General features: G+C 32.8%; 1 protein-coding gene across 2 annotated transcripts in view; it reads left to right on the top strand.

Moving 5' to 3' along the window:
• The window catches only part of LOC141454146 (extracellular sulfatase SULF-1 homolog), a 138,629-nt gene that overhangs the window by 123,466 nt on the left and 1,416 nt on the right, over positions 1-13,747 (top strand). The window contains exons 6-20 of one of the 2 annotated variants that reach the window (XM_074128060.1): positions 3,677-3,827; positions 4,548-4,723; positions 4,836-5,006; positions 5,093-5,208; positions 5,308-5,394; positions 5,584-5,740; positions 5,900-6,037; positions 6,888-7,284; positions 8,051-8,227; positions 8,311-8,790; positions 8,872-8,981; positions 9,548-9,732; positions 10,419-10,550; positions 10,744-10,938; positions 11,365-11,446. In XM_074128060.1, the coding sequence (XP_073984161.1) occupies positions 3,677-3,827; positions 4,548-4,723; positions 4,836-5,006; positions 5,093-5,208; positions 5,308-5,394; positions 5,584-5,740; positions 5,900-6,037; positions 6,888-7,284; positions 8,051-8,227; positions 8,311-8,790; positions 8,872-8,981; positions 9,548-9,732; positions 10,419-10,550; positions 10,744-10,938; positions 11,365-11,446 (2,754 nt within the window). The remainder of the gene's footprint in view (positions 1-3,676; positions 3,828-4,547; positions 4,724-4,835; positions 5,007-5,092; positions 5,209-5,307; positions 5,395-5,583; positions 5,741-5,899; positions 6,038-6,887; positions 7,285-8,050; positions 8,228-8,310; positions 8,791-8,871; positions 8,982-9,547; positions 9,733-10,418; positions 10,551-10,743; positions 10,939-11,364; positions 11,447-13,747) is intronic. The other variant, XM_074128067.1, reaches the window with a different exon arrangement.

Genomic DNA, 13,747 nt, shown 5'->3' with positions numbered 1-13,747 from the left:
AAAAAAAGCAATAAAAAGATGGAAGCCTACTATCTAGCTAAATAAAATCCTCTCTGAGGTAGTTCTGTTCATGGAACTAAATTCCTTACTACTAAATTACTCAGCCATTTCCTCCTCAGTTTTACTATCAGTGTTTTTGGAAATGCTCATTTAATCCTTGATGCTTTGTGTCGAAACGATCGCTTCCCTCAGAATGTCCAACAGTGTGACCAAAGGATTAACAATTCTTGAATATGTGTAGAAGTGAGTTGGTAACCAGTTAGTTCGTTTAACTGCCTTCAAGCTTGCAACAGAAGTGTTAGAAAAACATAATTTAAAGATTTATAGTTTTTTCTACCTGTTTAACTGCGGCCATCAATATAACATTTCTCATTTTTTATTTGCTTCCAACAAATTTCAGGAGTTCGAAAGAGTGAACTTTGTTTTAGAGAATACTATCGAATCCCCTAAATACTCTGAGAATATCACCATTGAAGTGAACTCTTAATTTCATCTGGTATTTGATCAGCTCACCATCGTCTTCTCCAAGTATATCATGTAAGACTTCCCCCTTAGTATTAAAATTTTCTCCTTTAATAGACCAAATGTAATAATCGGCACCAGTCGAAGAGGCGCCGCCGTCAAAGAAGATGAACGGGACTTGCATTTGTGTCGCCGTTGCAATAGACTCTTTCTTCTTGTCAGCAGTCAATATTCTGCGTTACTATTTATATCTCACTTTATTAATCAAGCACACTTCATTAAGTTATTAATTATTCTGATCAGAATGCATTGACGACTGCATTATGTACGTCACACTACTTCCTTCCATTTAATTTTGCATACGTCATAGCTATGAATATCGCTCTGAACTTAATTCCAGTTCATTGATTATTAATACTTGATTTTAGTAATATTGGAAGATAATAATAAATGTTTAAACGCTATCCTCTGGAACAATGAAATAAGAATGAGTACGAAGAAAATGATTTACCACCATTTTTGGAAAGTATAATCTCTATGCTTCATCCACCTGGACTTTATCTAGAAGAGTTGGTAGTAGCGTGCTTGCTTTAGAGGGGTATTTTTGGAGGAGAAGTTGTAGCCAAACAATTAATCTACTCTATGTGACATAATTATGATCCAATGGTTCCCTAGAGAGTGAGAAAGCATAAGACCATTACTCTTTACACCATAGAGAATAGAAAGCTATAATGGCCCAAGAGAATTCACTACTTCATCTCTGTAGAAAGGAGAAACGAGACTGAAAGAGGAAAGCTTGATTAAAGAATTTGATAAAGGAAATGGCTTCGAGAGCCCACATGGAAGGACCAGGAATAAAAGTGGCGGCTATTAACGAAGTTCCGATCGATATTTACAAAAAGATATTGGGATATGGATATAAGAATATGATAGTGGGTAAAGGATGTTTCCAGAGCTTAACCCTGCTTCTAAACTGCATTAATTTTTCTTATGAAAAAATTGATAGTTCTAAATATAATCTACTGAGTTAATTTAAGAGCGAAAATGTTTTCTTTTCAACCGCCTACCTGTAACGGAGGATGTCCATCATAGTGCAAACAGAAAGAAAGGTAAGTAAAAGCTGTTGGTAAGAATCTGTGTGCAAGAACACTGTGCCATTATAGATGCAGCATAAAGAAATGAAATTATCTTCAATACCAAAAAGTACGTAAGTTTATAAAATGAATAAATAAATAAATAAACAATAGAAGACAGGACGATAAGGCTAACTGTGTAACTCACCATCAATGTATCCTGGAGGATATAATCTGCTGATATCTGTTTCACTAAATCCCTCAACTTATTATTATCGCTGGACGTTTCACCACTCGCATCACATACAACACTCAACCTATCCATTCTTTTTTAACGGGAATTTATTCATCCTTATTAGAGTGAACACAATCCTCTAATAAACAAAAACCTTCTTGTTACTTAAGTAGGATTTCCTTATTCTTCAAGTAAATATCATTATTATTATTAAAGCCGTCATTATTTTTCACTTATTGAACATAATCTCGCCCACAATAATTACGCGTTGGAATAAATTAATTGGCATTTCCCTTTAAACCGCTTGAAATCATCGCTTGAATTTTTTGAACACAAAGTCCTATCAGAATGTGCGCATCACTGATCGCCATTCATGTTCATCATTAGCAGGGCCGTTAAGTGGTTCTTTAAAGCAGGGGAGGGATGCTTAACCACCCTCTGAATTCAGAATTCGGCTCTTAATCGAGTTCCTGGGAAAAATTTCATCTTGATTTTGATTGTGTATTGTTCATGAAGTTTTCCCCAAAGCGCTTATACCATTTCCGGAAAAAAAAGTTCTATAAAAAAAACGAAAAATTCAATGTCCATTCAGTAAATTTGTTCTGGTTAAGAGAATTTTGTTCGCAGAGATGTCTAACTAACTTTGAAATGTTTTTTCAGCTTCCTTAGATTTACATTTTTCATCTTCAGTTCACGGAATCTCAAAACTTGCCTTTTTAGGTGAAAACTTTTTACCAGAAATCTATAAATCATATATATCAAGTTCTTGCTATGAGATTTAAGAGAAATTATTAGTGACGAATCAAATAGAATGCTGCTGCAGATTTTTAGTTTATAGTTGATGTATCAATTTTGGGTTTCGGGAAGACGCAGGCAACTAGCTCTAGCTCACCATCATATACACTAAATAAATAAATTACAAAAACTGGAAAGGAAAATGATTAAAAATATTAATTCACTGATTTTTTTAAAAAGCTGATCCTTTTAATGTGATCCTGATACCATGAGCAGAATAAACTCTTCAAAAACTCCATAAGTTAATCAATATAACACTAATTTCTCACCATCGTATCACTTCAATAACTTGAAGTTTCAAGACTACAAAACTAGTTAAGCCTAGAGTTAATAATAGTAAGTGGTAATAAAAGTGTTAGTTCAGGTGTCAACTAGTTTTAGAGCAGTGCAATCAATTCTGGCCAGCAAAGATAATGGACCCAGTTGACAAATAACATTTGCCACGCTACATAACCCACACGAAAGTAGTTCTCTTATCATGCATTACTTCAGATAATTATTAAGTGCTCCTTCTCTGTGAAGAGAGTGTGTGTGTTGCTAAGCAACTTGTCCGAAACCTGGTACTGGAGAAGATTATTTAAATATTTATTTTTAAAATTTATTTTTTAAGATTTCTCCTTACAATTTTAAATTAAACTTAGTTTTTAAGATTTACTTTTACTAAAATGTTTGATTTTCAAAATTTGGGAGAAGTATTTTAAGTTTTACCGTTCTTGTTCTTCGGTGCAGGGAAAAGTTAGATGTAATCAATGATCTCAGCTCTTGCCCGAATCGCTAGCTTACAAAAATATAGAAGACATTTATTTCAGGCGTTTATTTATTATCTCTTGATTACTAGTCTGAAAGCTTATTTTAAGGATAATATTAGTATTTTTTTATTATGCTTTATTCAGTATTTTCATGTTTACTTTTACAATAAGGAAAATTTATTAATCTCTTAATATTTTCAGTAAATTTTACATTTGAAATTGTAATGTAGGCACCGTTAATTTGTGTTCCATATTAGAATATTGGATTTTATATCTAGTTTTATTTAAATCTACATTGGACTGTAAGCTCTCATATTTATCATATTTAATAATTTTTAAATAACTTATGTACTTATTTTCAGTACACCATCCTACGACTATGCACCGAACCCTGATAAGCAGTGGATTCTCCAAGTTACTGGACCAATGAGACCAATACACCGTCAATTTACTGATTTATTGATGACAAAACGGTTACAAACCTTGCAGAGTGTGGATGATGCTGTGGAAAAGGTAATCTCTAGTTTTAGGAACACGATGAAGTGCTCATAATTACGGCGTTCAGCGTTCCTGTAATCATATTCCTGTATACTGATGGAATGATGGAGCGACAAAAACTTTACTTACAGATAGAGTAGGGATTATAAAAAATGTATATATATATTTTTTATCATCACGGGATCTCTATCATACATTTTCGGCGAGAAATCCGTTTCAAAGAGGTGCATTTAACGATTAAGAACAAAAGATCCTCTTCTCCTGACACAGTCTGCACAGGTGAATGACAGTGGAACATCCTGTGAAGATTCTATCCAAGCCTGTCAGTTTCATGAGTCCAGTCCTGGGCTCTCGGACTGGTTCCGAATCAAGGTAATGGTGGGTTTGCTAGAAAGTGTCCCATTTAAATGGTAGGGTGGATTTAGTTGTCGCTTTCTGGCCTTAAATAACTATCTTTTCAAGCCAAAAACTCCAAGAGCCTTTGGGGGAGGGTGTGTCCGCGGAATAGCCACGGGATCTTCGTTCATTATGGCCCCAGTGCTGGTTGTCTTGCGACCGCTCTAGAGGCTTCACCATGTCGGTCCAAATTTAGGTTGTACACATTATAGACCAGAATACTAACCCTACAAATTAGCCCTTGCTAATTCCTATTTAATCTTTTTTTTATTTCTGCTATCAGTTATGGCCCTCAACTAAGCTGTGTTCATTTTCTTATTGTTTTTTTTTTTTTAACAGATTTATCAAGAATTAAAAGCGCTTGGTGAATTAGACAATACGTATATAATCTACACATCAGATCATGGATATCACCTTGGACAATTCGGTTTAGTTAAAGGAAAATCATTCCCATTTGAGTTTGATATAAGAGTACCATTCTTAGTGAGAGGGCCAGGAATTGAACCAGGAACTATGTAAATAAACTGAACTTTATTAGTATAGTCATTATACCAATACTAATTGAAATAAGGTAATGTAAATAAGGTATCCTAAAGAACATTAAGTCTAATAAAACAAATTTTAAAGTATAGATGAACTAGTACTCAATATTGATTTGGCGCCCACATTTTTGGATATTGCTGGTGTTGAAGCTCCACCACACATGGACGGCCGCTCGTTTCTTAAACTGCTTAACAGACGTCATAAACCAAGAACTAAATTTCCAAACAAATGGCCTGATACTTTTCTTATTGAAAGGTGCGTGAAATTATTAATTAGTTTTAAATTACTTAGTTTTGGGGGGGGCAGAAAATGAATTTTTTGCTTTTGTTGTAAATTTGTAGCAGTGGGAGGCGTGATGGTCCAGAATTGATTACTGAAGGAAAGCTAAAGGAGTCTATAACAAAACTTGAAAAAGACGTTAATCAAACGTTGAATTCTCATGTTGCACCTGTGGAAAGTGAGTACACATCTTGTGCCCAAAAATTTGTTTTTTCTGGGCATTGATTTATAATTCTTTAGTAGAAAACATAAATTCTAAACAGAACATTTATTACAGAAACATTTAATGATTCGAATAGTGTAAAGAAAAGTGAAAATGAAGGCAATGATTTTGAGCAAGGAACAACATTCCCATCACCCAAAGGTAACTATTAATTTGTTTGTTGGTATTTTCTATATTGACCATGGGAAAAAAGGCTAATACCACCTTTTTAAAGTTCGAAGCAGTTGGCTTAACATTTGTGGCTGCGCCTCTCTTCTATTTCCTATTTTCATCCCTACCTGTTTGCTTCTTATTTAACTAAAGCTTGACATCTTTCTAATTTGTGTTAAGGAATTGAATCTGCAAATGATGGACAATTAGATAATCAGTTACCACCCGTAATCGGAATTAGTAAAATGGAAAGATTGGCAATTGAATGTCAACGGCCCGAATATCAACCACCTTGCAAACAAGGACAGAAATGGCAATGTCTTGCTGAAGGTAACCGGTATGTATTTATTTCTATTATATACTCGAAGATTAAAATTTCTTTTATAAAAGTATAAAACTAAATAGTACAAAAATTATTTATTAAGAATGTAAGAATGATGATCAGGGAGTTGTGGTGTAGCAATTATCAATTTTATACCAATAATGTTTTTTGAAGGTGGCGTAAACACAAATGCAAACTTAGAGCGAATGTTTTCACTGCTCCACGAGGAAAGAAATGTGCATGTTTCACACCAACTGGCTTTATGTACACAAAATATGAAAATGAAAGAAGAACTAATAGAGATTACATGAGGTACTGTCTAAAATCTGTAAATTTAGTTTAGTTTTTATAATATTCTGTAACTTCATTGAAATAAATAGATCTATAAATTGCAATTAAACAAAATGCTAAATTAATAGACATATGAAACTCCAAAGTACCAAGAAATTTAAATAAGATTGAAAAATAAAAAAGTGCTAAATAAAACTACCATTTTTGAACCTTTTTGAAGCTGCTGAGCCCTCTAATTAAATATCTGGTGAGGTACTGGTATATCGTATATTAATGCAAGAAATATAAGGGAACTCTAACTAAATGTACGTTATACTTTCGATAATCAATTACTTGTTACATTACAGACCTGTTTACATCGAAGATTAAAAGAAGCGCAAAAGTAAATTTATTACAAACTGGTAGTTCTTGTGGCTTCGTACAAGAGTCTATGCTTTTATAGGAATTGTAGCCATCATAAATTGAACAAATAAAAGAATAATTGAATCCATATTGCAAAATGCTACAACTAACTTTGCACAAATATTGTGTGAGTCTCTGTGTAAGCGTTAGGACTTGGATACCAGCAGAGGCTTTGGTCTCTAATGGTGTATTTAGTAGTCTTAACTATTAGTTCTAATTTAAGAAGATAGGTTTGGTGAAGTGCTTATGATTAAGCCCACTTTGTGGGAGTTCCCCAGTTCGAATTCTGGGTGTAGCTATTTTTCAGTGGTTGGAAAAATGTGAATCAAGTATTAGTGTCCATCCTCCTAGCCACCAATCTGGTGGTTCGGCGTTATGTCTCGTCTGAAAAAATATTCGCCTTAATCTTATTACTTTCCTAGTCTCTCAGGAATATTTTGTTATTAATCATTATTTCTCTCTTTTGCAGGAGCTCTTTTTTCAGAGACGTACACGACTTCAAACCAAAATATGTGAGAACTTTTAGAACTCGAAGAAGTGCAAACCAAGATTTACCACCTGACATTGATACACAAAGTGAATTTACTTTATTACTTAAACCAACTGACGATGGCAAACTTAAATTTGTTAAAAAAAATAACTATCAAGCAAGTAATATTAATGGTAATAGGTACAATAACGAAAAAGAAGACCCAATGGAAGTTCTTAGCACCGTGTATAGAGACTATGATATATCAAAGGCCATCGATTCTGTAATCGCGAGCATACAAAATAATAAACCCCGTACTAAGAGATCGAACGATGCTTTAGATCTACGCGTCAGCACTATGATGGGAGTACTGGAAGATAGAATTAATATCCTGCAGGTAACACATCTGCTTCATTATTAATAGCATAATATAGTTTTATTTGTTCTCAGAGTATTACCCCTATAAAAATGGAGTATTGGTTACAGAAATTAAATAAATACATTTATCGTATTATTAATATAGTGCATGCAGAATTTGATTTTATCTACATTTATATGTAGCATTTGTTCGATTCTATGCTTGGCTTCGGAAAACTGAACGCACTCTTAGTTAGAGGCGAGGCCACGCAAGCTAAGATGTTTGTGATACTGGGTTCGGTTCCTGGTCCAAGCCTTGCATTTTATTGAAATGTTTATGTGAGATTTATAGTAAAATATGAAGTGCTAGGCCACTCGATCCACAAAACTAACTTGATAGTTGGACGTAAAGCCAAACTGACAAAATAGGTATTACTTTTCTTTTTACTTACTATTTCTTCAAATTATGCAGCTTTCCTCTCCAGACTAATTTCAAACTGTTCATCCGGAGAATACTTTTTTTTCTTCTTTCATGTACACAATTAAAAATCCATTCCTAGATGTTGCTTAGTAAACCAGAACAAACCAGAGTAAGCATCCAAAATATGAAATTTATCAGTTTATTGACATCCACGATAGTGCTGTTCGTTTCTTACATTGTTTGAAATAAGGCAATGAGTAGTTGTTCATTCCTTTTTGGTAACATCATTACATTATTCTGTGTGATAACACGCTTATAATACCAATAAAGTATTAAATTTCTAACTTTAAACCTTGAAAATGAGCAAGTTTGAAAATTTGTGCAGGTGTCAGGTAATGAAACATATATGAAAATCAATTCAGAAGGAAACTGTACACTTGGCAATAAAGGAGAGGTATCCTGCAGCGAAGCTGTTTATCATGATCCCAAAATATGGAAAGCTAGTCGAGATCATCTGGATGAGCAAATTAAGAAATTGAAAGCTCATATTGATAAATTAAAGGTAATTCATTATTTAATTTTTTTTTTATCTATAATTTATTATGGATTATGATTTAACTTTGTTTTTTTTCTCTCTCTCTTTAGGAGATACGAAGACATTTGAAAGAAAAGCGACCTCACCATATTCCATACGATCATAGTAATGAAGATGAAGAAGAAAGCGATAAAGAAAACTTTACTGAAATCAACCTACCAACGACAACAGAAGAACTGCTGCACATGGTAGCAGGAGAACTGGAAACCAGCACAGAAAGTAACGTGCGAAATAAAACTGATCTACAATTACCGTCGGTTAATGCCGATAGTTCAACAAATGCTGAGATAATCATCGTAACAACTACGGAACTTCCGATAAAAATATCGAATGCAACTTTGGAAGTATTTCTGTCACATGATGGTCAACAAAGAAAAAAGAATAGACATCGACATCATCATACGTTAGTGCATTCGGATGATAAATCACTTTTCAATGGTGGTTCGACGTCTGGTGTAAATTATTTAAACACAGGAGTTGAGCAAGACAGTTATGGAGGAAATACGTTCAGAATTCCATCACATGTTGGCGTAAGTAGATAAAAAGATAGAAAATGAAGTTGTGAAAGTAAAGCTTTATTGTACTCACATTGTTTTTTTTTTTTTTTTTAGACTAATGTTCAAAGCAGGATAGATATCGCTGATCAAGATCCTGTAATTGCTCAGACACCAAATCATCCAGAGAAATTTGTACCTGATACTTGTTATTGTGAAAGAGACATGTAAGTATTTATACTTCGAATGCAGCTTTGCTTCAAACTATCATTAATTTATCCAACAATGTTAACTTCAACGCGATTATGTTACATTGGACCTAGAATAAACAATTTATTAAAACTTTTAATCAAAACTTTGAGAAGTACATTATTGGATGAATACAACATCCAACTGATAAGTGCATGTTGGCGATTTCGCTAACAATTTTTCAGTCTTACTGCACTCGTTTTAAATAAGATTATTTTTAGGTACACTCCCGTCCTCATAAATTAGTGGTGAGTTTTGTTTCGTGCAAATGTCTCGCGGGACTTAGATCATCCATACTTCAACTGAAGAGGGGTGTATGATCTTAAAGAGAACTAAGATCTTATCTTAGTTTAGTTTTGAGTTCCTTACCTTCTTGTGATAATGTGATGCCAAATTTTTTCAATACATGGGCCTACAACTAAAAGTGAACTTTGTGTAAATATTTTGAACTTAAATTCGCGTTTTGACAATTTATTGTTATTGCATTAAATTCTTTTCTACTCTGAGGAACTTAAAACATTTTTCAGTTTACTCTCTTTTACAGCCCTCTGCTTAAGGATGAAAGAGAATTGGCCAGAGAAGCGAGGAGAAAACTCAAGGAGGAACGTTTAAGGAAAAGGGAAAGAAAATTGAGAAGAAAAGCTAAATTTGAAAGTGAATGTCTTTCAGAGAAAATGAATTGTTTCAACCATGATAATGAACATTGGAAAACACCTCCATTGTGGACAGGTAAATATTTCTTTCATTGACATTTTTATTACTTTTATTTATTGGTATGGCAATAGGGTCAAATTTGCGATTTAAAATCACCAAAAACATAAGTTAATTAGAAGTAATTTGTTCTCCCACCTCGCGCTGTGTTTGTGAACAAGATAACTAAAACAAAAATCTCATGAAGCTGAAACTTTATATTTAGATTTGACCCTACTAAGGGTACCTGAATGCAAGCAAACCCTGTACTGAAGTAAAACTTAATTTTAGGTTTAGTTTTTCTACGTTTTTTTAGTTTCCTTTCTTAATGATGAGCCCCTTGAAAATTCCAGTAAAAAAATGATCTCCTTTTTACAAAGACTCTGGTTATCCTACTTAGCTTGTCTCCAAGTCCATAGGAATTTCTCACATTTGAGCGATTGTAATGGATTCGATGTAAGAGACGTTTCTTCTTCTCCAAGGGTTGAAAGTTTACTTGGGTTCAGCCAATAATCAAATAAAAAGACATAAGATAAGAAAACCTTTTTGATATTGTTAATTCCGAGATTTAGAGACAATATCTTTTCTTCTACCCAGGCTTCAGTTAGGCCTTTGTAACAACCTTTTTACTCAACAAAGTTTAATAAATTGAAATAGCATACTTTCCACAGTGTGTGTATTTTTATCAAATGAATAGAAAAATATATTTATTTGTGTTCTTTCAGAGGGACCATTCTGTTTTTGTATGAATGCAAATAATAACACGTATTCATGTTTGAGGACAATAAATGCTACTCACAACTTTTTATATTGTGAATTTGTGACAGGCCTAATAACTTACTACAATTTGAGAATAGGTAACTATTATCTTAATTATTTTCTTACCTAAACTTTGTGTGGTGTCTAATAACTTTGTGTGTGTGAACACATATATTTAGAAAATTACAATTTGCATTTGTTCAATTAAAGTTTAAAAATTATTTATTAAGAACACTAATTATAAATTAGATAATTCTCTTCAGACTATTTATGTATTTTTATTTTCAATAGATCCATTTGAACAATGGAACAGAATAAATACATTAACCAAAGAGGAAAAATCATACCTTCATGACCAATTAGAACATTTAAAAAGTTGTAAAGGTGTAAGACAATGTACAGTAGGATCGGCGCAAAATTCTTTCAATGCACCTCCAATAACTAAGCCACCGAAACGTCGGAAATTCCCAGGAGCTTCACTATTAGGTATGTAGCAGCATATCTTGACTTAATATTTCATTTAATATATGTTTGTAGATATTGATTTCCCCAGTAGATAGATTATTGTTACTTTAATAATAAACTATCTCTTACCCTTTCATATCAGTTAAATCAAAGTGTACCTTTTTTTAAAGTAGTACAATAATTTTTGTTTATAAAACCAGAAAAATTCATTCATTTGCATTTCTAATCATTCTTGTGGACAGAATTAACCATAATTGTTCTTAGATCTTCTCATTAAATCACTAAAAATACCTAATTCTATCCCAAAATCATTATTGGCTTAAATGGTTATGGTTCTACTTTTCATCAACTATTGCCTTTCTTTTTTTATTATTTATTTAAACACAAATAATTTTATTTCTCATGGAAAAGTTCTTAGGCTGTAACTTATGTCGCTTTGGCTTATAGTTCCCAGCTTTCATTCACACAGCTACTCCCGTCTAGTCAAGCATTCACAGCGTAACATGTTCAGAAACAAATCATTTCTTAGGTAAGATATTGTGTAAATAATTCATCATCACTACTAACATTTGAACATTTATTTTATGTATTTTTCCCAATGCTGTTTAAAAAAATATTATTTTTTATGTTGTTTACTTTAGAAGTGAATTTACTTAGTGTTCGAAACATTTCGATCTACACAATGTAATTTTTGATGTACTGCATGAATTATTACTAATCATCATTTAAGTGGATCTACGCATTCTTTATATTCTTTGTAAATTAGTTGCAGTTACGAGTTCTCATTATTAATTTGCAACTCAAATAATCTTGCAGCAAAGACGCTTACAGAGTTAAATAATAATAATTTAATTCGCTCTAAAATTCTCCTTAGACAGGAGTGGGCAAAACCGATCCTCAGGTGCGCGCAGAGCATCCATCCGTCCATTCTGATTATTTAATGGATTAATAAAATTTTAGGAGAGTGTCAGGTCCACATGACATACTTGTCTGACAGACTTATTAAGACAATCATATCTAAGCTGAAACAACGAAAAAAAAAAAAAAACTTGTAAGTTTGATTGGAAGTATATTATTAGGATGTTGGAAAGCAGTTTGGTTTGGTTCATGTTTCTTCGATCTAATTTAGTTGCTGTCATTTGAAATTATATGTTAAGTAAGTCTATTAAATCAATTCAGTGAACACTATTTGGTCAGTAATTGAGACATAAGTGCAGTGCAAACAATTTTGAACTGTTTACTATCAAGATGAATTTTGAATTAACTTATTCTGCATTAAAATAAAAAGCAGTTTCTAAAACAGTAATAGAAATGCCAAAAAATATGGTAATCACAAATAACAAAATATGGGTTTCTTGGTTTTTTAATTTTTGATAGAAATCTAGATAAATAACTCAGAGCTATAGATTTATTTTAAACCATTGAAGCATTAAGAGAAAATTTAGTTTAAAAATAGTAATGTTCACATGCCCTGCTATAAATTTAATTTTAGCGACTTTTCTTATTTTCCAGTAGCTAGAGAACTGATGTCCAATTTCACAGCTACAGGAGTGCCATCAAATTGTGGATATTTAACGGTATTTAAAGGCTATGAATTTCAATTCGGCGGCAAACGCTTTCCCTTAGACCTCTGTTACAAAGCACCTCTCTTAAGAAGTGAATCACGTAAATACCATTCTCTAAAACGTTTGTATTTCAGCGGCATCTTCAACTGGTGTTTGGTTTGAAGTTATTACACAGCGTCTGTATTATTTTCTGGGACAAAAACGTTGGTTAATTAATGATTTAAAAGACTTGACATTCTTAGGAAATTAAGAGTAAATAGTGACAATCTGTTCAAAAAATGTACTAAGTTGATAACAGATTTCGAATTATTTCTTTAACTTGATAGATTAATAATATAGATAGAGGTTTAAAATTGAGGGAAGAACTCCTACGTAAATTATCTGTGAAATTTCGCTTCATTGCTAGGAGTGATTCGTATTATTCGTTGGTGTACCCATTTGAAATAAACTTCATTTGAAGCGTTCCTGCAATCTCAACTGTTGTTTCAATCAATTGTTAAAACTATATACGTTTTGTAATCATGTTTTGGAATCTACGATAATTATTAGTTAGTATCAATAAATCTTGAATCTCGTTTTTTAGTCGCTTCCGGTCCTGCTGAATTAAAATGCTTAATTTTAAACAAGTTCGCTGTTCTTATTTGTAATTTGATTGTTAGTTTCTTCTTCCCATTTCGTTCCACAGGTGCATTATGGAATTGCGGTCTGACAAATGGGGGAACGTGTGTATGTGAAGTTGCCTCGTCCCAACTGGATCAGTTTTTGTTTGCCTGAGCAGCAAGTTTGGTGTTGAAAAATGAAAGACTTTCGGAATCCCAGTTTGTGGACTCTTGCCGTAAATTGTTACATAAAATTTTCAAGAAATCTGGTTTATACAAAATATCAAAGTCAGCTTTTTAAATGATAGTTGATCATTTGGTTTTCTCCAGTCTCATTGGTTTGGTTTTATGAACAAGCTGTTTCAGTTAGGTAAATGAATTACTGATCCAAATGTGCTTAGAAGGCTCCAAATAGCACCAGTAATTACTATTGTACACACTGGTGTCTATAAATTCTAATAATACAATGTGCTTTAAAAGTACAAACAATTTACTTTAATTTGCTTTACATGCAACGTGGATTTTAATGTAGTCCAACGTCATTAACTAGTAAAAGGCGACCCATGATGTAGAGCTAACAGGTGCTACAACTTATGATATCTGTGAATAAATAAAATTGTCTACTATTCTCTGTAAATAAATTGGCTTCTATCTTTCAAATACCTA

Source organism: Rhodnius prolixus, unplaced genomic scaffold (assembly GCF_049639745.1).
Source record: "Rhodnius prolixus isolate KJV_2025 unplaced genomic scaffold, Rpr scaffold_1, whole genome shotgun sequence".
Lineage (NCBI taxonomy): Eukaryota > Metazoa > Arthropoda > Insecta > Hemiptera > Reduviidae > Rhodnius > Rhodnius prolixus.
Note: the sequence above shows the minus strand (reverse complement) of the source record. Positions and strands in the feature narration are given on the sequence as shown.